Source organism: Citrus sinensis, chromosome 3, assembly GCF_022201045.2.
Source record: "Citrus sinensis cultivar Valencia sweet orange chromosome 3, DVS_A1.0, whole genome shotgun sequence".
NCBI lineage: Eukaryota > Viridiplantae > Streptophyta > Magnoliopsida > Sapindales > Rutaceae > Citrus > Citrus sinensis.
In genome coordinates, this window is record NC_068558.1 from 32,147,908 (window position 1) to 32,169,491 (window position 21,584).

The 21,584-nt window shown below is 33.8% G+C and overlaps 4 protein-coding genes across 20 annotated transcripts in view; 2 read left to right on the forward strand and 2 right to left on the reverse strand.

The window, feature by feature from the left end:
* LOC102629947 (disease resistance-like protein CSA1) overlaps positions 1–3,126 on the forward strand; it is a 30,568-nt gene extending 27,442 nt beyond the window's left edge. For 2 of the 7 annotated variants that reach the window (XR_008052751.1, XR_008052748.1), the window contains 4 exons: positions 85–152; positions 234–1,897; positions 1,985–2,055; positions 2,135–3,125. Coding sequence is in view for 1 of the 7 variants with exons in the window: in XM_052436205.1 (XP_052292165.1) it covers positions 1,985–2,055; positions 2,135–2,485 (422 nt within the window). In the remaining 6 variants the exon portion in view is untranslated. Of the gene's footprint in view, positions 1–84; positions 153–233; positions 1,898–1,984; positions 2,056–2,134 lie in introns of all 7 variants that reach the window. The other 5 variants (XR_008052750.1, XR_008052752.1, XR_008052753.1 and 2 more) reach the window with 5 other exon arrangements.
* LOC102626669 (uncharacterized) overlaps positions 1–7,369 on the reverse strand; it is a 160,017-nt gene extending 152,648 nt beyond the window's left edge. For 3 of the 7 annotated variants that reach the window (XR_008052759.1, XM_052436224.1, XM_052436225.1), the window contains exons 1-2: positions 6,813–7,369; positions 6,635–6,705 (exon numbers count right to left, since the gene is read on the reverse strand). Coding sequence is in view for 4 of the 7 variants with exons in the window: in XM_052436224.1 (XP_052292184.1) it covers positions 6,635–6,705; positions 6,813–7,328 (587 nt within the window). In the remaining 3 variants the exon portion in view is untranslated. Of the gene's footprint in view, positions 1–5,701; positions 5,822–6,407; positions 6,490–6,634; positions 6,706–6,812 lie in introns of those variants that run through there. The other 4 variants (XR_008052758.1, XR_008052757.1, XM_052436226.1 and 1 more) reach the window with 2 other exon arrangements.
* LOC102616865 (disease resistance protein RPV1-like) overlaps positions 1–17,834 on the forward strand; it is a 160,119-nt gene extending 142,285 nt beyond the window's left edge. The window contains exons 1-7 of one of the 5 annotated variants that reach the window (XM_052436186.1): positions 12,688–13,414; positions 14,301–15,390; positions 15,840–16,097; positions 16,196–16,421; positions 16,518–16,805; positions 16,889–16,977; positions 17,060–17,834. In XM_052436186.1, coding sequence (XP_052292146.1) covers positions 12,942–13,414; positions 14,301–15,390; positions 15,840–16,097; positions 16,196–16,421; positions 16,518–16,805; positions 16,889–16,977; positions 17,060–17,569 — 2,934 coding nt within the window. In that variant the 5' untranslated portion in view covers positions 12,688–12,941 and the 3' untranslated portion in view covers positions 17,570–17,834. Of the gene's footprint in view, positions 1–12,687; positions 13,415–14,300; positions 15,391–15,839; positions 16,098–16,195; positions 16,806–16,888; positions 16,978–17,059 lie in introns of those variants that run through there. The other 4 variants (XM_052436180.1, XM_052436185.1, XM_052436181.1 and 1 more) reach the window with 4 other exon arrangements.
* Positions 17,835–17,991: 157 nt separating this feature from the next.
* On the reverse strand, positions 17,992–20,133 carry LOC112496700 (pheophytinase, chloroplastic-like). The gene is made up of 6 exons (XM_052436218.1): positions 19,656–20,133; positions 19,182–19,293; positions 18,989–19,082; positions 18,682–18,859; positions 18,509–18,578; positions 17,992–18,423 (listed from the first exon to the last, which is right to left on the reverse strand). The coding sequence occupies exons 1-6, from the start codon at positions 20,051–20,053 to the stop codon at positions 18,112–18,114; spliced, it is 1,164 nt and encodes a 387-aa protein (XP_052292178.1). The 5' UTR covers positions 20,054–20,133; the 3' UTR covers positions 17,992–18,111.
* Between the last annotated feature and the right edge of the window lie 1,451 nt (positions 20,134–21,584).

Here is a 21,584-nt window from a genome sequence, read left to right on the forward strand (position 1 = left end):
GTTTGTTCTCTAAGTTATGAATCTTATAGGCAATGATTTTTGACCGGAGCAATACTTTTAAATTGGAAGGTAATTTTACTGCAGGAATTGTTGAAGATGCCCTGAGAATTCAGAATACGCTAGTAATCCGTTGGCAAGAAATACAAGAAAAGGTGTGTCTTTAACTCTCTCTGCTTACAATTTCTACAATCTTTTTTTTTGGGGGGGTTTAAAATTATGATTTTTTGGTACAGAGAGGTTTTTACCTGGGCAAAGTTCATATCGTACTACCTGGGAATGAAATTCCAAAGTGGTTTAAGTTTCAAAGTGTCGGATCTTTTATAACCTTAGAGATGCCACCGGATTTCTTCAATAATAATAGAGTGCAGGGCATTGCATTTAGTGCTATTTTAGCATTTTCAGACCGTCATGTAGATTGTGGCAGATGGTTTTCATTTTCTTTTGACCTCAAAGTGAAAAACACCAAAGATTGTAGTCCGCACAACACACAGATATTTCAGAGCAGAGTTAATTATATAGAATCAAATCACTTACATTTCGGGTACTATCTGTTCTGTGAAGAGGATTTTAATGGTTTTTGGAAATGCAATTGCATTCCTGAGGTAGTCCAATTTAATGTTTTTCCATCTTTGGAGTGTGAGTGCTGCGGGCTGAAAAAATGTGGGATCCATTTACTTCGCTTCCTAGATTCTACGAATTCAATAGAAGATCCAAGCACATGTTTCAACTATAACGAAGAAGACTGAGATTTTCATGAATGTATTCTTATTTCTCTTTTCTTTTGTTTTCTTCCTTTCTTTTATTTCTCCCTTTGAATTGCTGTGTTAATCTATGAAATTATTGAAGATGCCTTGAGAATTCAGCCTATGGATCATGTGGACCTGGTAGCTGGCCGTTGGAAAGAAGTACGGGAAAAGGTGTGTCTTAATCTTTCTCCTTACAATTTATACCTTTTATTTGGGGTTTAAAATTTTGATTTTTTGGTATAGAGAGGTTTTACCAAGGCCATTTCGTACTAGCTGGGAATGAAATTCCAAGGTGGTTTCATTTTCAAAGTGTGGGATCTTTTATAACCTTAGAGATGCCCCCAGATTTCTTCAATAACAACAGAGTACTGGGCTTTGCATTTGGTGCTATTTTAGCATTTTCAGACCGTCATGTTGATTGTGGCAGATGGTTTTCATTTTCTTGTGAGCTCAAAGTGAAAACCACCAAAGATGGTGATCCGCACGACATACAGTTATTTGAGAGCAGAGTTCATTATGTAAGATTCTATTTCTTCAATAACAAAGAAGTGTGAGTGCTGCGGGGTGAAAAAATGTGGGATCCATTTATTTCACATACTAGATCCTACGAATTCAATGGAAGATCCAAACACATGTTTCATCTATAACGAAGAAGAAAAGTCTTCCAGCTGGAATATTTAATTTGGAATTTCTTACAACACTTGATCTTTCGGGGTGCTCAAAACTTAAGAGGCTTCCAGAGATCTCATCTAGTAATACAAGCTGCCTTTTTTTTAGTGGAACTGCAATTGAAGAACTGCCTTCATCAATTGAGCTTCTAATTAGGCTGGGGTACTTGGACCTTTCGGACTGTAAAAGGCTTAAGAGTCTCCCAAGCAGCCTATGTAAGTTGAAATCTCTTGAAATTCTTGATCTCAGTGGTTGCTCAAATCTTCAGAGATTGTCCGAATGTCTTGGCCAGTTGTCCTCTCTAGGAACATTGCTTCTAGAGAAAACCAATATTGAGAGAATACCAGAAAGCATCATCCAAATTTCTGTGTTGACTTACCTCCGCTTAAGCTATTGTGAGAAGCTTCAATCCGTACCAAAGCTTCCATTTCTTGTACGATGGTTAGATGCCGATCAATGCACATCGCTGCAATCATTATCAGGTTTATTCTCAAGTTCTGAATCTTATATGTAAGCAGTGTTTTTTGACTAGAGCAATAATTTTAAATCGGATGGTAATTCTACTGCAGGAATTGTTGAAGATGCCCTGCAGAGAATTCAGCTTATGGCAGCTGCCCATTGGAAAGAAGTACAGGAAAACGTGTGTTTTTAACTCTCTTCTTTCAATTTTTATATATATATTTTTGTTTTTGAGTTATGATTTTTTTTTTTTTTTACAGATTGATTTTCACATGAACGGAGGTCATATCTTACTACTCGGGAATGAAATTCCGAAGTGGTTTGAGTTTCAAAGTGTGGGATCTTTTATAACCTTGGAGATGCCCCCAGATTTCTTCAATAATAACCGAGTACTACTGGGCTTTGCATTTAGTGCTATTTTAGCATTTTCAGACCGTCATGTAGATTATGGCAGATGGTTTTCATTTTCTTTTGAGCTCAAAGTGAAAACCACCAAAGATTGTGGTACGCATGACACACGGTTATTTCAGAGAAGAGTTAATTATGTAGAATCAGATCACTTACATTTGGGGCACTATCTGTTCTGTGAAGAGGATTTTAATGGTTTTTGAAAATATAGGGTGTGTTTGAGAGTGAGGTGCTGTACCTTTTAAGGTGCAGTTGCTGTGGAGTAAAAGATACAACTGTGAAAGAGAAGTTGAGAAAAAAAAATTGATTAAGCTACCAAAGCCGAGCTACAAGTGTTACCAAACACTTTAGTAGCTGGGTTTTGGCAGTTCAGCTACCTCACCACACTCCTAAACGGGCTACTAATTGTGTTCCTGAGGTAGTCCGCTTCTTTTTTGATGATTTTGATCGTTTTCCGCCTTTGGAGTGCGAGTGCTGCGGGTGAAAAAATGTGGGGTCCATTTACTTTACATCCCAGATTCTACGGATTCAATGGAAGTTCCAAGCAGATGTTTCAACTGTTACTAAGGAGACTAAGATTTTCAAGAATGTAATTTTATTTTTTCTCTTTTGCTAATCACTATTAATAATAAGAGAAAAAGCCAAGATCAGTCTTGGAACAAAACATGCATGTAATAACTTTCGAGGGACGTGGTGCATGTAACACAAATTGACACTAGAATATTGGACTATACCCTTATTAGATGAAGGGTATAAATTACCGGCCTTCTTTTCCTGCAGATTTAATCTCTTTTTTTCCCTTTTTTATTTTTCAAATGCCAGTGTTTTATTCATGATATTTATGAATTTTTATCCATGATTTTTTAATTTTAATTTTATTGATTGAATGAAGTTTCCTAGACACATGCCCTCAAGCCTTAAGCGTATGTATATATTGCAATAAGGCGTACATAGGAATTTTGATCAGGTGCATATAAGAATTTTGATTAGGCGCGCGGCAGGACATGCAACGATTTCTTATTAGCGCAGCTGTGTTGTGGGCCCCACAGCTCTGCCTACCACACCACTTGCGCACTATATCAACCCTCGTGTGTATAACAGTCACATTTGAAAATTTTCTACTTTCGTAAATCTGAATTGTTTAATATGGGAAAGTTCCATCGTGTGGAAGCAAAAGCCATAGAGAGGCGACAGCGAAAACACCATCAAATCTTATATATTTTAAAAAATATATTTGTATATTGATTAAAAAAATATATTTGCAAATTTTCAACTTTCTTATATGTTTTCACTCAACTTATTTGTGTTGTGAATCCATTCGCTTAAACACGTATGCACTTTCTCAAGTTGAAGTGGTATCGTCGATGGCTAGAATTTATGTACGGAAAGGATTGAAGATGCCTGTGAACTTATGTTTCTATTTAGATTATTGTATCTTTTTCATGTATAAAATTGGATCTTGTCATTCTCATATCATTTACATAAGTGGAGAATGTTAATACCTCTACCAGTGTTTCATCCACAGATTTCTTATTTGCATAGATGGATAGTAAAATGTTCCTCAGTGTTCCCCTGCAGCACCAATATATATACACATCATAGAGTTTTTTAATTTTTGACTCTAGTGTTTTAGTATAATGAACGATGGACTGAATAGAGAGAAGAGAAAATACCTTTGTTTCACATCTTCAAAGATTGCATCTGCAATTGGCCTTTGCTTCAACAAAGGATCAATCAACCAAAGCAATGGAAACAATAGCTTGATTCTTCAATCGTCAACAATGCCTTGTAGTTTATGCCCCCAGCATAATTCAACAGAACAAGCCCTCTAACAAGTATTTGTATGTATGTACGATCATTCATTCTCAATCAACCACCAAACTGATGTCAACAAAGCCATGAGGATTGTCTCACAAGTCTTTCATTTTCCCTCTCTTTTGGCCGAAGACCAGTAAACCATTTGAAATATGGATGTGCAAACCAGTAAATAAATCATGAAGTTACACACTAGTCTGCTTTCGCACTCATTCCGAACTATCAATGATACTTACTGCAGCGCAGGTACGGTGTATACATTATACTAAAGTGAAGGCTGGATCAATAAGAAATTCAAAATGTTTCATCACATTTGGGGCTTGATGATGCCAAAGAAAGACCATACCAATTATGACGAACAGTAAAATGTGAACAAGAACAAGCATACATTTAAGAAAGCATAGAAGCAACATTAAAATATAGCATTCTTCTCACTATTCCATATTGTTGGAAAATGGACCAAAATAAAAAAGAAACCATATATGGAACGTCACAACAAGAATATTTGTGCATTTGGAGATCATAGGATATTGGGAAGACATAGGCAGAAAAGTGCAATTTTTTTTTTTTTTGGGGGAAAGGAACAGAGAAGTGCAAGTCAAAAAGGAGAAAAAATGAAAACAGAGAGATGAAAAGGAATGCAATCTAATGAATCGTCTAAGGAGGGTACTATGCTACATTTAGCCATTGGTTGAATAGGCAGCTTGTCTTCTAGTACAACTTTAAATTTACCAAGATTGAGAATTTTCCTCCTGAAGAAAAGTAATTTCTATAGGAGCTATTACCATCTTCATCCCAACGGTAAGCAGCTCCATACTAAGGAAAGAGTGAAATAGGTGTGCTTTACTTATAGAAGCCCGTTCCTGTCCAGAGTGATTAGTAAGTTGTTTCACCACAACGCCCATTATGGTGACTGAAAAAAGAAAATATATATATATATATATATATATATATATATATATATATGCTTTAAAGCATTTACTTTTCTGCAATTTAATTTTATGCACATTTAAATTCCAGTAATTTATTTTTTAAAAAGCACTTTTCTTTTCCAAGCATGCTTGCAGACTGATCTGTATCAGATCTGCCATATAAATTCTACATTCCTCTGAGGCAAAGAGACCGGATCTCGATCCTCAGTTGTAAATCTTCTCTTCTTCCTCCATTCCTTCAGAGCACCATTTCCGGGAACCGGATCTGGTACTGTGTATGTACCCAAGCCCTTAAAAGAACTTAATCTAAATCTGATAATAGCCCAATAAAAAAGAACCAACCACGTCTAAAGCAACTTAACCATATTTGGTAAAATAAGACTGATTTGGTATATTGGCTGGAAACCCGAACGTGCGGACTATTGATCTGTTCTAAGCCAGATCTGGGTCCAAAGGCTTCACTTTGTGTAGCATCGATCTGGTCTAACAACGCCACGTACTAATTAGTTATTTAAAATTTGACCAACCGCGTTCAAATTTGTTTGATCACTGTATGATCCAAAGCAAATCTACTTAATTTCAAAGCTGGTAACTTATTTTAAAATTTGGAAAAACCGATCCATTGATTGTTTAATTTAAAGTTTTAATACTGAGATCCAACGAAAGCACATCCATCCTTCGATCCTATTTCCTTCTGGTATCTATATATATATATATATATATATATATATATATATATTTGCCCAACACAGAAGTAGCACCCAAGAAGTCCTACTTAAGAGGCTTCATACCCTGCACAAATCGGAAAGTTTTTTAAAATTTTCATGTTCCAAATGAAAATGGCCCATTAAAAAATTACACACATAATGTATGTAAAGCAATTAAAACAGAAAAACAAGGATAACCCAGAAACAATCCAACCATCAATAACATAAAACTTTTGTAAATCTGATAAAGTGAATGAGAAGCAGAACATACATTTCACTTAATAATGAAAGATACATCTTTTAATCAGTTTTTGCTCTTGCTTTATTCTCGTACTTCCTTCCAATAACAATTCATAATGCAGGTAGGTATCTTGAAAAATTATATCATACATTTCTCGTATCAATGGGGCAGGTTGCTACTGAACATTATTCATAAACAAAGAGCCAAATATGCTTTAAAGCGACTTGCAATTATGCCATCAGGCATTGACGCAGACACTCGACAACAAAAAACAGACTTATCAGCACTTAACAACACAAAAGTCAAAAAGCAAATACTCTTACTCAAGTATTATATTTGTTGCACAAATAAGAAAGAAGATAACAATTTTAAATTAACCAACAGGTTGAGTCTTATCGTAATACACACTATCAACTATGAATTAACACACCTTAGAAGTCCTCAACTCATTCACCGCTATTCGAAGAGAATCGTCCGATAGAATCAACCGTGACAATGCTCCAGTGCTTAATCTGCCACATTTATAAAAGATCACCATACGAGAGAAATCTTAAATTAAAAAAAATATTGGAAACCTAAACGCCAATCAAACACATTACAATTTCTCTTTTTAAAGTTCAATTATCGCTTGATAGAGTATTAAGCTTAATGCAATACCCCAATAATTTTGCTGCTTCTGAAACAGATCCCTCGACTGCGAAAATTAGATCAAGCAGAGCTTGCATTCCCTGTAGTCAACCAAAAAAAAAAAAAACGAAGCAAGAGTGAATAGAGTAATACCAAAGCAAATTTTAATAGAAAACAAAAGACGAAGCAAGAGTGAATAGGGTGATACCAAAGCAAATTTAGGATTGTTAGGTCCAATTTGTGGACCAACTTCTGAACTTCTAATAGTAGACTTAGGAGGAAGGATTTGAAGAAGCTGCGGCGGCGGCGAATACGCATCAAGATTCACACTGCTCCTCACTTTGAGGGCCAAAAGAGTGCGGAGGCGCGACAAAGCTGACGCGCGATTCTTGTGCTGCGATCGGTCTTCGGCGGCATGCGCTATGACGCCGGTCGGTACGTGCTTGAGACGTACGGCGGATTCGCGCTTGTTGCGGTGCTGACCGCCTGGTCCGGACGATTTGTACGTGTCCATTTCGCATTCGCGAAGCAGCTCATCGTCGGTCAATTCTAAGTAATTCTTCTTCTTCGAAGAAGGAGTTGAAGAACAATTGTCATTGGTACTGTAATTGCAAGACAAGAACAATGGCCGATAATTCCCGCGATGCTTGTACGACGGAAAGTTTATATTTTTCCTTCCGAGTTGGGGAATCCGAAGCAGGAATTGAGCGGCCAACGCCCTCATCAATTTCAATTTCCCTCTCTGTGTATGGGATAATCAAAGCAAAGCTTCGTACCGGTAACACATTCTTATAGCAGGCCCAGCCCAATCAGCCCAATCCAGCCCAGTCCAGCAAGTGAGCAACGTTAATATTTTATTATTTTTGAACTCTCGGTGGCTCTGTATTATTTGCAAAATACTCATGTCAGGGAGAGAATATATTTTATACTGGAATATTTTCAAAATAAATGGAGCTTTAAATAAGTGTTTGATTGTAAAGATATGTCTAATTAAACAGTGTCAAATATAATAAAAATATATTCTTCTATTTAAAGATGCATCTATTCATGGTTTTGTACTTCAATTTAAAATGGTGATGGTTTATTTTAGACCAGTGATGATCTAATTCAAATTTTGATTTAACAACCATAAATGAAAAACTACATTTGTAATGTATCTCGAAGCACCATCAGTTCTTACCTATATTTCAATTAAAGTAAGAGTGAAACTATTGGCACCCATTCATTATTCTTATAAAACTTATTTCAAATAAAATTACAGTTAAGGGTAAAGAAGAAATAAACACATGTAGGATTTTTTTTCCCAACAAATTACTTACATTAATAATCAATCTTTTTTTTTATTTCCTACCATTATTTCTTATCTAACTAAGATAAATTGTATAAATCTAGCATAATCTATTTTTCTTTTCCTATTTCTTATTGATTAAATATTTTCGTACTCAAGATTACTTTCAAACTACAATCTAAAATATGTATTATTTAAGCTAATGATTAGCATTCAAACTTTATCACCTAGAAAACTTTTTAATTTGTATGTAGGATAACAATAAGATTGCAAAAGAGATGAAAAATAGCACAATACTACTTTGAGTTTTAACAATAAAAGAAGATTAAATGAAAAACTAAAAGAGTGTCTTTGAAAATAAAAGGAAATATTTGGAAATAAAATAAATATAACTGAAAAAAAGATTTGATGAGGAGACTAGAGGGGTGCCAATAGTCCAACTTTTAAAATAAAGTTTTATCAATTATTGCTCCCTTTTTCTGCAATTATTATTCCCCACCCATATTTCTCCAACATTTTATTTCATATATTTACTCCTACTACACTATAACAAAGGACGCCTTTTTGACTACATCAGTTTCTAGATGCATTTTATTAATAAATTAAATAAAGGCACCATCCCTTGTTCAATTTCTCTAAATAACCACTTTTTGTTAGCTCTCTTAAAATTTATTAAGGAATCTATGTTGAAGACCATTTCTGTTAGTAATATGCCTTAAAGGCCAATCAAATGGTGTTTGTTTGTTTAGGGAATTATTGTATTTGAATAGCATTTTAATATTTATTAAATGGCAAAGTTATCAATATTCATAAATTAATTTAATGAATATAGTCCAAGAAGTAAAATAGTTAAAGAACACATTCTCGAGTTTGTCGAGAATATGAAACGTGCATCATTTGTACTATACTTCTAAAATAGTTCCTAGTGGTGGATTTATGATTGGACATTATAAATTCCTATAAACAATAGTATGTGTTATGACTCCTTATGGTATGTGATACTAAAATGGATGGTGAGTTTCATATCATTGACATGAGATGTCAAGTCAAACACATAGGTACTTGTTGAGAGAACAAGTTTACTGAACTTGACCAAATATAGTAAGCCATATGGTTTTGAATGTTAATGGTTTATTATACATTGTATTAGACACTATGTTTAGTAATGGTCTTTAGACCTGAGGCATAACATATGTCTTGTACATAGACATCTCTGATATGTGAAAGCATAATGATTGATTCCTAATCACGGAAGAGATCTAGCAATAGCTGTCATGGTTGGCTATGTATGAAGACAAGTGTATGGCTAATATGGAATTCATCACTTTGTAATATACAAAAAGGATGTCCCTATGAGATAATATGAATTGGCATGAGAAATCCTTGGCCAAGGTGAAATATATTTGAAGGAGTTCAAATTATATTTTCATGTCAAGTTCATTTAGATTTATTTTGAGATAAAGCATAAGTGCTTAACATAATAAACCATAAGCCGTGCTTTTCTCTGGACATGGATGATGAAGAGACCAAGACATAGAGATACAATGGAATAGGTTCTATAGATCCAACAATTCTTGTTATTTGGATAGTTGTGATATACTGCTAGGTGTCACTCATGACTTGTAGAAACCTTAAGATCAATATTGGTAAAGCGTATTAGCAATGCATCTTAAGGTCATTAGAAAGTTCTAATTGATGACTAAAGAGTTTAGCATCATTTAATGAATAAAGAGTTATCATTAAAATAGTTCTACTACCTTATAACTAAGAACCTAAAAGGTCACACACTAAATAGAAATGAAAAGGAGTTACTAGAAAATGAGAAGTTAAATTTCCTAATTTTAGGAAAATCAATATTTATATTATAATTCATTAAGAATGAATATATATATATATAAATATATCTTAAATATGATTTAAGATAGAAATTTAGATGTTCCATAAATAGTTTAAGGAACAAAATAAATTTCGTAAATCCTCCATTAAACATTATGTAATATCGAGCACGTAAAATGACCATTTTGGACATGTTCGGGTTCATATATGATTATGGACTTCTAGACCAATTTTGGGTTTAGAATTTTGGGCTTTTATTGGATCTAATATGGATTAAGAGAAAGCATTAGAACATGTCACAAAATGAGCTCACATTTAACCATTTGATTTGATCAAAATGGGGTTAATTAATTAATTACGAAATTAATTAATTTAGCTATTTATTTATTTGATTAAATAATTTATTTAAGTGATAAGATCACTTTCAATAAATAATAGCTAAGTGGGTGGGTCTAGCACATGATAATGTTTTGGTGCCATCATTAGAGATAATGGTGCTTTATTTGCTGGAAGGAATCACAATGAACTAGCATTCATGTTTCTTCATTATCTCTCTCATTTCAAAACGAAATTTCGAGATTCCAAATCCTCTGAACTCCTAGAACATTTCTAAGTGTGGACTAATTAGATTCATCACAATTGGGGTGCTTTAAGGATCTCAGATCGTGGCAAAACAGAAGCTGTTCGTGCAGAGCTGTATTTTCTGGACAGTGTTCGTTGCTTGCTGTTTTCAGTCGTTTTATCCTACCTCAAGAAGTCGTTTTCGAAACTGCAAGTGAGGTAATTAAACTTCAATCTTTCCTCTTGATTTTCGTTTTTGAATGAAGCCGATCCGAGGTTTCTAGAGCTTCCGCCGTCCGTTTTAATTTTACTGTGCAAAAGTTGCGATTTTAGGAACCTCATGGACAAATGTTGTCCTTCAATTTCATCCTTAGTATTGTGTAAATGTATAAAAATACATTTTACACTTTGAAATTTAAAATGACCTTCTTTTAGCACAAAATTTTAAAACAAATGCCTCTAACTAAGCGACAAATTTAAAAATACATGATAAGTACCATATCAGTCATATAAAAAGTGAATCATACTATGATATATGTACATTTATTTTAAAAAACCATCACGTAAATAATTGTTATATTGAATCTAAGTAAGTGCATATCATACAAGACACAACCTGGCCCAGCCTCTCTAACGGATTTGAGGTGAATCATGTGATCTTATATCTAAAGCTTGTAAAATAAATTTAATTCATGAATGCATAACACTAGTCTCGCCCTTTGTTATAAACATATAATAACATATGTGACTCATTCAAAAATATATTCAAAACTTGGACATTTTACATCTTACTGTACATACACACTTTAGATATATACATATAAACATAAACATGCTCAAAATATAAGTTATGCAGTAATGCGTGTCGTGCCCAACGTTAACTGATTAGAAACTAAACTGCACAAAATCCTATGAAAATCTTAAAGAAATGGGTGTAAATATGAAAATAGTATACTTGTGGCTAAATGAATGGATATATATATATATATATATATATATATCCATTTATACATGATAAAACTGCACCAAATAATATCTAGGAGAAATAACTCTCAATACTCGATGGAATCATCATTGCACAAGTAAAGTAGGAGAAACACCTCTCAATACTCAGCGGAATTAACTACATCACAAGCGTCGAGTAATCTAACTCTCAATACACATACATAGAGCCTATGGTGAAGGGTACACATATGGTATCTGGCAATCACATCTCATTATTCAATCAGTCATATAACATTAGTACAAATAATCATGACATGATACTAAATCATACTATCAAGCATAAATACTTTGTAGAATACATATAAGTAATAATAGTAATCCACTCACAAAACATTTTTCACTCTGGGGCTTGTTGGAGCTCTTATAGATTCCTTAATTCTTGGATTTCTCCTAAAATATAAGGTTCAAAAATTAACTGTTAGAACTGATATAAAAACTTTTACATATGACATAAACTAAATCATAATTGTTCAAATTTCTTAAATACTTTACCTACTGACTTGTTGGATATAGATATAACTACCCAACTCTCTTTCCTATAATTTTTCCTCTCAATTCCTCTTTTCAAAATTATTTTTCACTCTCGGTTTTTCTTTTCTTCATCCAGTTAAACATGTTCTTTGACATATAATACAATTTATGGTCAAAATACTCATACGTAATTGAAATTAAATTATTTTTTAATCTCAATTTTAAAATATTTTAAAAGATTTTCAAACATAAGATACAATGGTATACAATTGAAGCCTAATCCAACATTGAAAGATTAAATAAAATTAATTTTCATCACTACACAAGAGACTTGAAAGGACGTTAAGGTAGCATTTATTTTTTTATTTAAAATCTGAATAGGTTAGAATTTGATTAAAGCTGAATGGCTTTGAATATAAATGTTTCAATAACATGTTAATTTTTTTAATATCCAAAAATTAAATGGCATCTTGTTTGTTTTTATAATAAGAATACACATCAAATGTGGTTATTTAACATTTATGTCTTTATAAGTCAAAACGAATAAAAGGGATTAGGCTTCGTAGTTTATGAAATAACTATATTGAATTGAAATATTTTTAGGATATAGTATTTATTTTCTATTCAAACATTTTTTCATTTTGGCAAAGGTCACAAAAATTTACTTCTTTAATTCAAATGTAAATGTTTAAAAATCAGACATATGTTACAAAAAAAAATAATTAATTTTTTTTAAAAAGTTAAACTTTATATGTTTAAAATAAACGCTAAGGAACATGAATAAGAGCTATTAAAACAAAACAAAAAAGAATAATTTTGAAACTAAATATAATTAATTGAGAGATGAGGACCGATAAGATAAATTCAGAGATAAAAAGTAACATATCACCCTACTTATTGCTGGTAGTTATGAGCATTGAAGCACAGAAGCCGTGTGTTGAAAAGTATGGTGTTCGTGTGGACTTTCAGCTAAAAGTCTACAAAGCAGTGGAATTAATCAATCATCGTGGAGTGCACGGTGGTTGGACAATGAGATGAAACTGAAAAATTCTCACGGAACGTGAAGGAAGGTTCATGGCATCGATTTATTCTACAGAGTCACGCACATTTGGTTCAATAATTGTTTTCATCCGAATCAAAATCTCTCTCTAATCAATTCAACTATTTCTGTTGATTATGGCTTCTTCTTCTCGAAACAACAAGAAGTATGATGTTTTTGTTAGTTTCAGAGGAGAGGACACCCGCGACAACTTTACTAGCCATCTCTGTTCTGCTCTGTGTCGACAAAATATCCAAACTTTCATTGATGACCAACTGAACAGAGGAGATGAAATTTCGGAGTCACTTGTGAATGCAATTGAAGCATCAGCCATTTCAGTTATCGTCTTCTCAGAAGGGTATGCATCTTCCAGCTGGTGTCTCGATGAACTTGTAAGGATCCTTGAGTGCAAGAAAGAGTATGCACAGATTGTGATTCCGGTTTTCTATCGGGTTGATCCATCAGACGTGAGAAACCAAACTGGGAGTTTTGGGGATTCATTTTCGAAGCTTGAAGAAAGATTAAAGGAGAATACTGAGAAGCTGCGTAGTTGGAGGAAAGCTTTGAAGGAAGCATCCAGTTTGTCTGGCTTTCATTCTCTTAACATCAGGTGAAAAGTTACTTTCAATTTCGCATACTAATATTCAACATTGTAAATAAAATTCACGCAGCACTCTTAGTTAAATTTCCAGATGCTAAACTACACTTTTAAATTTGTTCATGGATCAAATTCTAGACTTGTTGAACTTCCCCACTTTTGAACTCCTATAAAAGAATTTTTGCAGAATTAATTTTTTTTATTCATGGATCAAATTCTAGACTTCTTGAACTTCCCCACTTTTGAACTCCTATAAAAGAATTTTTGCAGAATTAATTTTTTTTATCTTAACCACGAAGTATCCTGGGAAGGGCCCGACTGTGGGAGGCACCTCTAAGCCCGTATCACAATCAGACTAAAAGTCTCCGCTCGAACCGGGAGGCACAGGTTCTCCCAACAAAGGGGACTTCCCTGCTACTCGAACTGGAGAACAAACCTAGTCAAGCCACTTAAGGGGACTCCATTGCCAGTGGAGCCAATACTTTGTTGGTTATTTTTGCAGAATTAATAATAAAAGCTCCAGAAGTTTACAATATATTTTAACAAAATTAATGGTGTTCTGTCGTTTTTTAATCAATTTCAATGTCTTACTCATATACCATTAGGAAAAAAAAAAATCTCTTCCACATGTAACATATTCCTGTAATTAAAAAGTTATTAATTTATAGGGAGATTGAAATTCCCTTATTCAAATCAATATATACCACTTATTCTGACTATTTTTACAATATTTAATAACTCTCCCGGTACCATCACTTTACAATATTATCCTTCTGAAAAAAAAAAAAAAGTGGTATATATTAATTTCAATTGAAAAACTAGCAATCTCCCTTATTTCATATTTCATGCAAATCCCTCCTATTTGAAGTTACTGCTGCTAATTTTATGTATTTGGTAGGCCTGAATCGGAACTTATAAACGAAGTTGTTAATCACATTTCAAAGAGACTGCTGGATCAAGTTTTTCGGCGGAATGATAAAAAAAACCAGCTGGTTGGAGTAGAATCAAGAGTTGAGGAAATTGAATCTCTACTAGGTGTTCAGTCGAAAGATGTTTACGCTTTAGGGATTTGGGGCATTGGTGGTATAGGCAAAACAACAATCGCTAGAGCTACTTTCGACAAAATCTCTAGCGATTTTGAAGGTTCTTGCTTCCTTGAAAATGTTAGAGAAGAGTCACAAAAAACGGGAGGATTAGCTTGCTTGCGACAAAAACTTCTTTCAAATTTATTGAAAGATAAAAATGTGAGTCTTGATATTGGTCTCAATTTTAGAAGGCTCAGCCGCATGAAGGTTCTGATTGTTTTTGATGATGTGACTTGCTTCAACCAATTGGAATCTTTAACCGAAAGTCTTGATTGGCTGACGCCTGTAAGTCGGATCATAATAACCACCAGAAATAAACAAGTGCTTAGAAATTGGGGGGTGAGTAAAATATATGAGATGGAGGCATTAGAATATCATCACGCTCTTGAGCTTTTCAGTCGACATGCCTTCAAACAAAACCATCCTGACGTTGGTTACGAGAAATTTTCAAGCAAGGTAATGAAATATGCTCAAGGTGTTCCTTTAGCTCTTAAAGTTTTGGGTTGCTTTCTATATGAAAGAGAAAAGGAAGTCTGGGAAAGTGCAATAAATAAATTGCAAAGAATCCTCCATCCAAGTATCCTAGAGGTATTAAAAATAAGTTACGATAGTTTGGATGATAAGGAGAAAAATATTTTCCTTGATGTTGCTTGTTTTTTTCAAGGCGAGGATGTAAATCTAGTAATGAAATTCCATAATGCAAGCGGTTTCTACCCAGAAATAGGAATAAGTGTTCTTGTTGATAAATCTCTCATTGCTATTGATTCATACAACAAGATAAGAATGCATGATTTACTACAAGAGTTGGGTAGGGAAATTGTTCGACAAGAATCAATTAATCCTGGAAACCGCAGTAGGTTGTGGCATCATGAGGATATCTATGAAGTTCTTACATATAACACGGTAAGCAGTTTGTTGTGGATAATTATTTTGAAATATTCTAGCATTTACAAACTTGATATGAATATATTTATATATGCTCGAACTGATGAGTCTTAGAATTAATAGAAGAGCAACAATGATTAGAAAAAACCATATCCGTTAGATGACGTAGCAATAAATTATAAATGCCATGACAACTTGCATAATCGTTTGAGAGCATAATTGATTTGCCAATTTGTATAGTACACAGACGGAATTTTTATATTAAGTATTACTTGTGCTATTATGTTTCTTTGTGCATTTGAATTAAAAGTTTAACTGCCTAGCAATAACTAAGCTACCTCTAATTGTGAATTAGTGGGAAAATTGCCCCAAAAATTTGACTTGGTGGAGTTGAAGTGCGATTCATTGGTGGAATACACATATCTTTCATTTGATTTTAACTTCATTGCTTTTTTATTTATTTTTAGGGGACAGAAAAAATTGAGGGCATTTGTTTGGATATGTCAAAAGTAAAAGAGCTCCGTCTAAATCCCAATACTTTCACAAAGATGCCTAAATTGAGATTTTTAAAGTTCTATAGTTCATTATTCAATGGAGAGAACAAATGTAAGATGTCTTATTTGCAAGACCCTGGATTTGCTGAAGTGAAATATCTTCACTGGCATGGATATCCGTTGAAGTCATTACCCTCAAATGACATTGAACAACTTTGGGATCGTGTGAAGGTATGCATATCTTATTATATATGTGCAATCTTTCAATAACAATATTAAATTATTATAGTGGTAACGATTTTGTCTTGGCCTCTTTTTTGACCGAGCAGCGTTATAGTAAGTTAAACCAGATAATCCATGCTGCCTGCCATAAGCTAATTGCCAAAATTCCAAATCCCACGTTGATGCCACGTATGAAAAAGCTAGTTATCTTGAATCTGAGAGGTAGCAAAAGCCTGAAAAGTCTTCCATCTGGAATATTTAACTTGGAATTTCTTACCAAACTTGATCTATCGGGCTGCTCAAAACTGAAAAGGCTTCCAGAGATCTCATCAGGTAATATAAGCTGGTTATTTTTAAGGGGGATTGCAATTGAAGAACTGCCCTCATCAATTGAGCGTCAACTTAGGCTTTCGTGGTTGGACCTTTCAGATTGTAAAAGGCTTAAGAGTCTCCCAAGCAGCCTCTATAGATTGAAATCTCTTGGAATTCTTGATCTCCATGGTTGCTCAAATCTTCAGAGATTGCCCGAATGTCTTGGCCAATTATCCTCGCCAATAACATGTAATCTAGCGAAAACCAATATTGAGAGAATACCAGAAAGCATTATCCAACTTTTCGTGTCGGGATACCTCCTCTTAAGTTATGGTGAGAGGTTCGAATTCGTACAAAAGCCTCCATTCCTTGAACGAGGTTGCTTGGTACTGCAACCATTTTTAGGTTTGTTCTCTAAGTTATGAATCTTACAGGCAATTTTTTTTTACGGGAGCAATAATTTAAATTGGAAGGTAATTCTACTGCAGGAATTGTTGAAGATACCCTGAGAATTCAGCATACGAACCATACGCCAGTTCTACGTTTGCAAGAAATATGGCAAGAAGTATGGCTAAATGTGTGTCGTTAACTCTCTCTACTTACAATTTCTACAATCTCTGTTTTTTTTTGGGTTTAAAATTATGTTTTTTTTGGTACAGAGAGGTTTTTCCTTGGGCAAAGGTCATATAGTACTACCTGGGAATGAAATTCCAAAGTGGTTTGAGTTTCAAAGTGTGGGATCTTTTATAACCTTGGATATGCCACCAGATTTCTTCAATAATAGCAGAGTGCAGGGTATTGCATTTAGTGCTATTTTAGCATTTTCAGACCGTCATGTAGATTATGGCAGATGGTTTTCATTTTCTTTTGAGCTCAAAGTGAAAACCACCAAAGATTGTGGTACGCATGACACACGGTTATTTCAGAGAAGAGTTAATTATGTAGAATCAGATCACTTACATTTGGGGCACTATCTGTTCTGTGAAGAGGATTTTAATGGTTTTTGGAAATGCAATTGCATTCCTGAGGCAGTCCACTTTAATGTTTTTCCACCTTTGGAGTGCCAGTGCTGCGGGGTGAAAAAATGTGGGATCCATTTACTTCACACCCCAGATCCTACGTCAATGGAAGACCCAAGCACATGTTTCAACTGTAACGAAGAAGACTGAGATAGGTGTCATTTTCACTCAACTCACCTGAGTTGTGAATCCATTTGCTTAAACATGTATGCACTTTTTCAAGTATCTCTACCAATTCCATATTTGGAATGGTGCATTTGATTCCATAGTTGATGTGGTATCGTCTATGGTTAGAATTTATATTTACAAAAATGACTTGTAAGGAAAGGATTGAAGATGCCTGTGAACTCATATTTCGATTTAGATTATTGTATCTTTTCCATGTATAAAATTGGATCCTATCATTCACATATCATTGACATGAGCATTATGGATTACTAAATCATTATTCTTTATTATTGTGCTGAATTTGATTTTTTATTGAATAATTTGATATATTTCTTGAATCAATTTGGAGCTTCTACAACATGTCAGAGATCAGTTTCTCCAACATTCCTTTCGGCGCCAAAAGATAACCAAGCGGTTGAATAAGAATTGATATATACAACATAAATACAAGAGTTGTTTTGTCTTTTTACAATAGGAATAATATATAAGGCTCTTTAAAACTTGCTGATGAGAAAGTAAATTCCTCAGAAATTAAATGTTTCGGCCAACCAAGGAAGCATCTTTTCATGGACCAACTCAGGCCTGTCGTCATGGGGGCAATGTCCTACTCCTTCCAATACAATTAACTTCACATTTGAGAGTTTAGAAGGCAGAGATGAGAAGTATTTACCAACAGGTCCATCGAGGGGTGTGAATGGATCCTCATCACCCCATAAAACTAGTACAGGTATAGAGATTGATGGCATCAATTGAACTGGGTTCGGCCCTGGTGGGCCTGTTACAATCGAAACAAATGCATCAAGTGCCCCTTCCTCATTGGCGGGCTCTCGTATGATCTGCAGTTTTGAGGTCGATTCATGAATTATGAGAAGCCATTTTTGTAACAGGTTAAAATGGCATATAAGTGGAGAATATTAATACCTCAACCAGTGTTTCATCCACAGATTCCTTATTTGCATAAATGGACAGTAAAATATTCCTCAGTGTTTCCCTACAGCACCAAGATATGCACATCATAGAGTTTTTTTTTTTAATTTTGACTCTAGTGTCTTGGGATAATGAACAATGGACTGAATAGAGAGAAGAGAAAATACCTTTGTTTCACACGCTCAAATATAGCAGAAGCAATTGGCCTTTGCTTCAACAAAAAATCAATGAACCAAAGCAATGGTAACAATAGCTTGATTCTCCAATCATCAACAATTGCCTTGTTGTTCATGCCACCAGCACAATTCAACAGAACAAGCCCTCGAACAAGGGTTTGACTGGATTCTTATGGTAGAAAATATAGCAGGTTTATCGTAAACCATAGATACCAAAAAGGATAATTAGGGGCAAGTGTTTCTTTGCAAGCAAGTTGAAGAATATCTGATGTCCAAGGGGAAGTTAAAATAAATATACCTGAGGCAGCAATAACACAAGCTAGGCTTCCAACAGAGTTACCTGTAAGCACAGTTGGCTTCTTAACAACTTCATCCAAGAAATCCAATATTAGCTGTATCAGTGAATCTCACTCAAGTTAGCAAGGAAAATAACTAAAGGTCAAGCGATTGATGACAAAAGATCCAACTTCTGGCTAGGGAACATTGCATACCTGAGCCCATCCCTCCATGGTATATGAATAACCAGCTGGCTTATCTGAAGCACCCAATCCTAGAAGGTCAATTGCATAAACCATGTAGCTCTTTGCCAGGGTGCCAATATTCCTGAAATTACCTCAGAGATGACAAGAAAAATATCAATTCCTCACATTATTTAATAGGATAAAGGAATGGTGCACAAGCAAATTTTCATTCCCCTTTTCAACGGAGCAGTAAAATGAATACTTTTTCACTAGATTAAGAATTGGAAAATGGAAGAAGCCTATATCCATAAAAGGGTAATATGAAATGGAGCTCATCATCTAGGTGCAAGGAATAGAACTAGGTGTTAATGCCAATGCACCAGGAAATAACGAATAGATTTACCTTCATTATTCTTTTGCTTCATTCATCTTAATTAATTATTAGAAGTATAATCAACCCGCTAGACAATTCACAACAAGAAAGAGCAATCTTATCTCGCTAACCTGCGCCAGTGAGGAATGGAGGCGCCAAAGCCATGGACAAGGAGTAGAGGAGGAGAATTGGGATGTGAATTTGGAGTTGAAGAAACCAAGTAATTGATGGAGTACTGACCCTTCCATTTCCACATTTTGCAACTCTCCCTTATCTCATTAACCTCCAATTCCAGTGCAGCAGAAGCAGAATCCCCTCCACTGCTACTGTTAGTATAACTGATGGTAACATTTTGTCTCTTCTTCTTCTCCTTATTCCTCTGCTGCAACTGCAACTGAAACTGCCAACTCTTATTGCTCAATAGGGGCAAGCGTAGGCCTTTTACATCTCCATTTCCATTTCCAATCCTGAGTGTTGTTATTGGAATAATGAAAGAGGGAGTCCGAGCCTTTACCATCCACACGCTCATTCTTTTCTTGCTTTTTCAATTGAATATTTTCTGTGGCCTGGCTTGGCCTGCTCCTCCCCTGCTTCCACCTCTATGAGACTCTGGCTATGATAAAAACTTTATATATACTTATTTATTTATTGGGCTTATTCCACTATAATATGAAAATTTTACTGATATTTCTCAAAAATCAAAATGATAATACTTCGTCTAAAAAATAATTATAAAACATACATGCTATGTTTTAAAATTTTCAAACAAAGAAGAACTTTGTAGAGTTAATTAACTAGATTTATTTTAGTTTACCTTCTTGTGATTTAGATTATTTTATTATATTTAGCTACAAAGATTGCTTTGTCATAAGTTTAAATTGATTATTTTACTCTTATAAGGTAAAACTATTAAGAATTTACTTTAATTTCAATATTTTTCTAATTTTATACCAAACTCATTGTTTCTAATACTACTTTACTAATTACTAGTATGAGTTTTAATCTTTAATTAAACTAAAATAGTATCTTTAGGGCATGATACTCATGTAAATTATTGGGATGTCAATTTTATGTTATTTACACATTAAAGTAGAGAAAATCACAATTAGATTTTATTTAAAAATATTTTATTATAAGCCACAAAATTAGATACATAAATTATTAGATACAATAACTCATGTTTATTATGATAATTTAGTCGCTATATATCATAATAATAAAATACTAAAATAAAACTTGTATGAAAGTTTATGATTAAAGATGGTCAAAGAACCCAAGAAGAAAATCAATAGAAGGATTTTAATGATTAATTATACAAATTTTTATTGATTTGTATTTTTAAAAAAATATTGTAAATTTATTACAATTAGTTTCTAGAAGTAGGGTGGATTTATAAAAATAGTGGGGTGCAAATACCCTTACTCAAATACTCCATAAAAAGTGAAAACTATTACCTTTTTCGATGTACTTCTCTTGAATTTTTTATTCCAAAGAATAAAATTCATTCCCAAATATAATGATAATCTCTAATTTGCTCTCAATGTAAACCTCAATTTATTCTTCATTTCCGTCCAAAAGATGAGGGGCAAATAAGGAATGTGTTGATTGCTTTTTTTTTTAATCTTCTTAACAATAAATAGGGTAAATTGATATTTTTATCCTTTTAGGTGATAAATTAAAGATGTTCATTATAAATTGGGGGCAAATTAAAATCTATCTTATTTCTAAAGGCACCACGTGATTTGGCAAAATAACTATAAAGATATTTTGTTTTTAGAAAATATCACGCATGTCTCTTTTGAGATACACAAACTCTCTTTTAGATAAAACATTAGGATTTGTGTGATTATTTCTGAACCAAAAGGTTTGTGTTTTAAAAAAAATGATTATGTGACTATTTTGCCTAACCGAGAGAGTCATTATTCAAACACCAATCACATTTTTGTTTTAACAAACACCCTTTCATTTATTCTTTAAGCTTTTTTTTTTCCAAAAAATGATGAATAGATACTGAAAATTTTATTTTCATTTTTTTATTGAAAAAATGAAAAACACCAAAG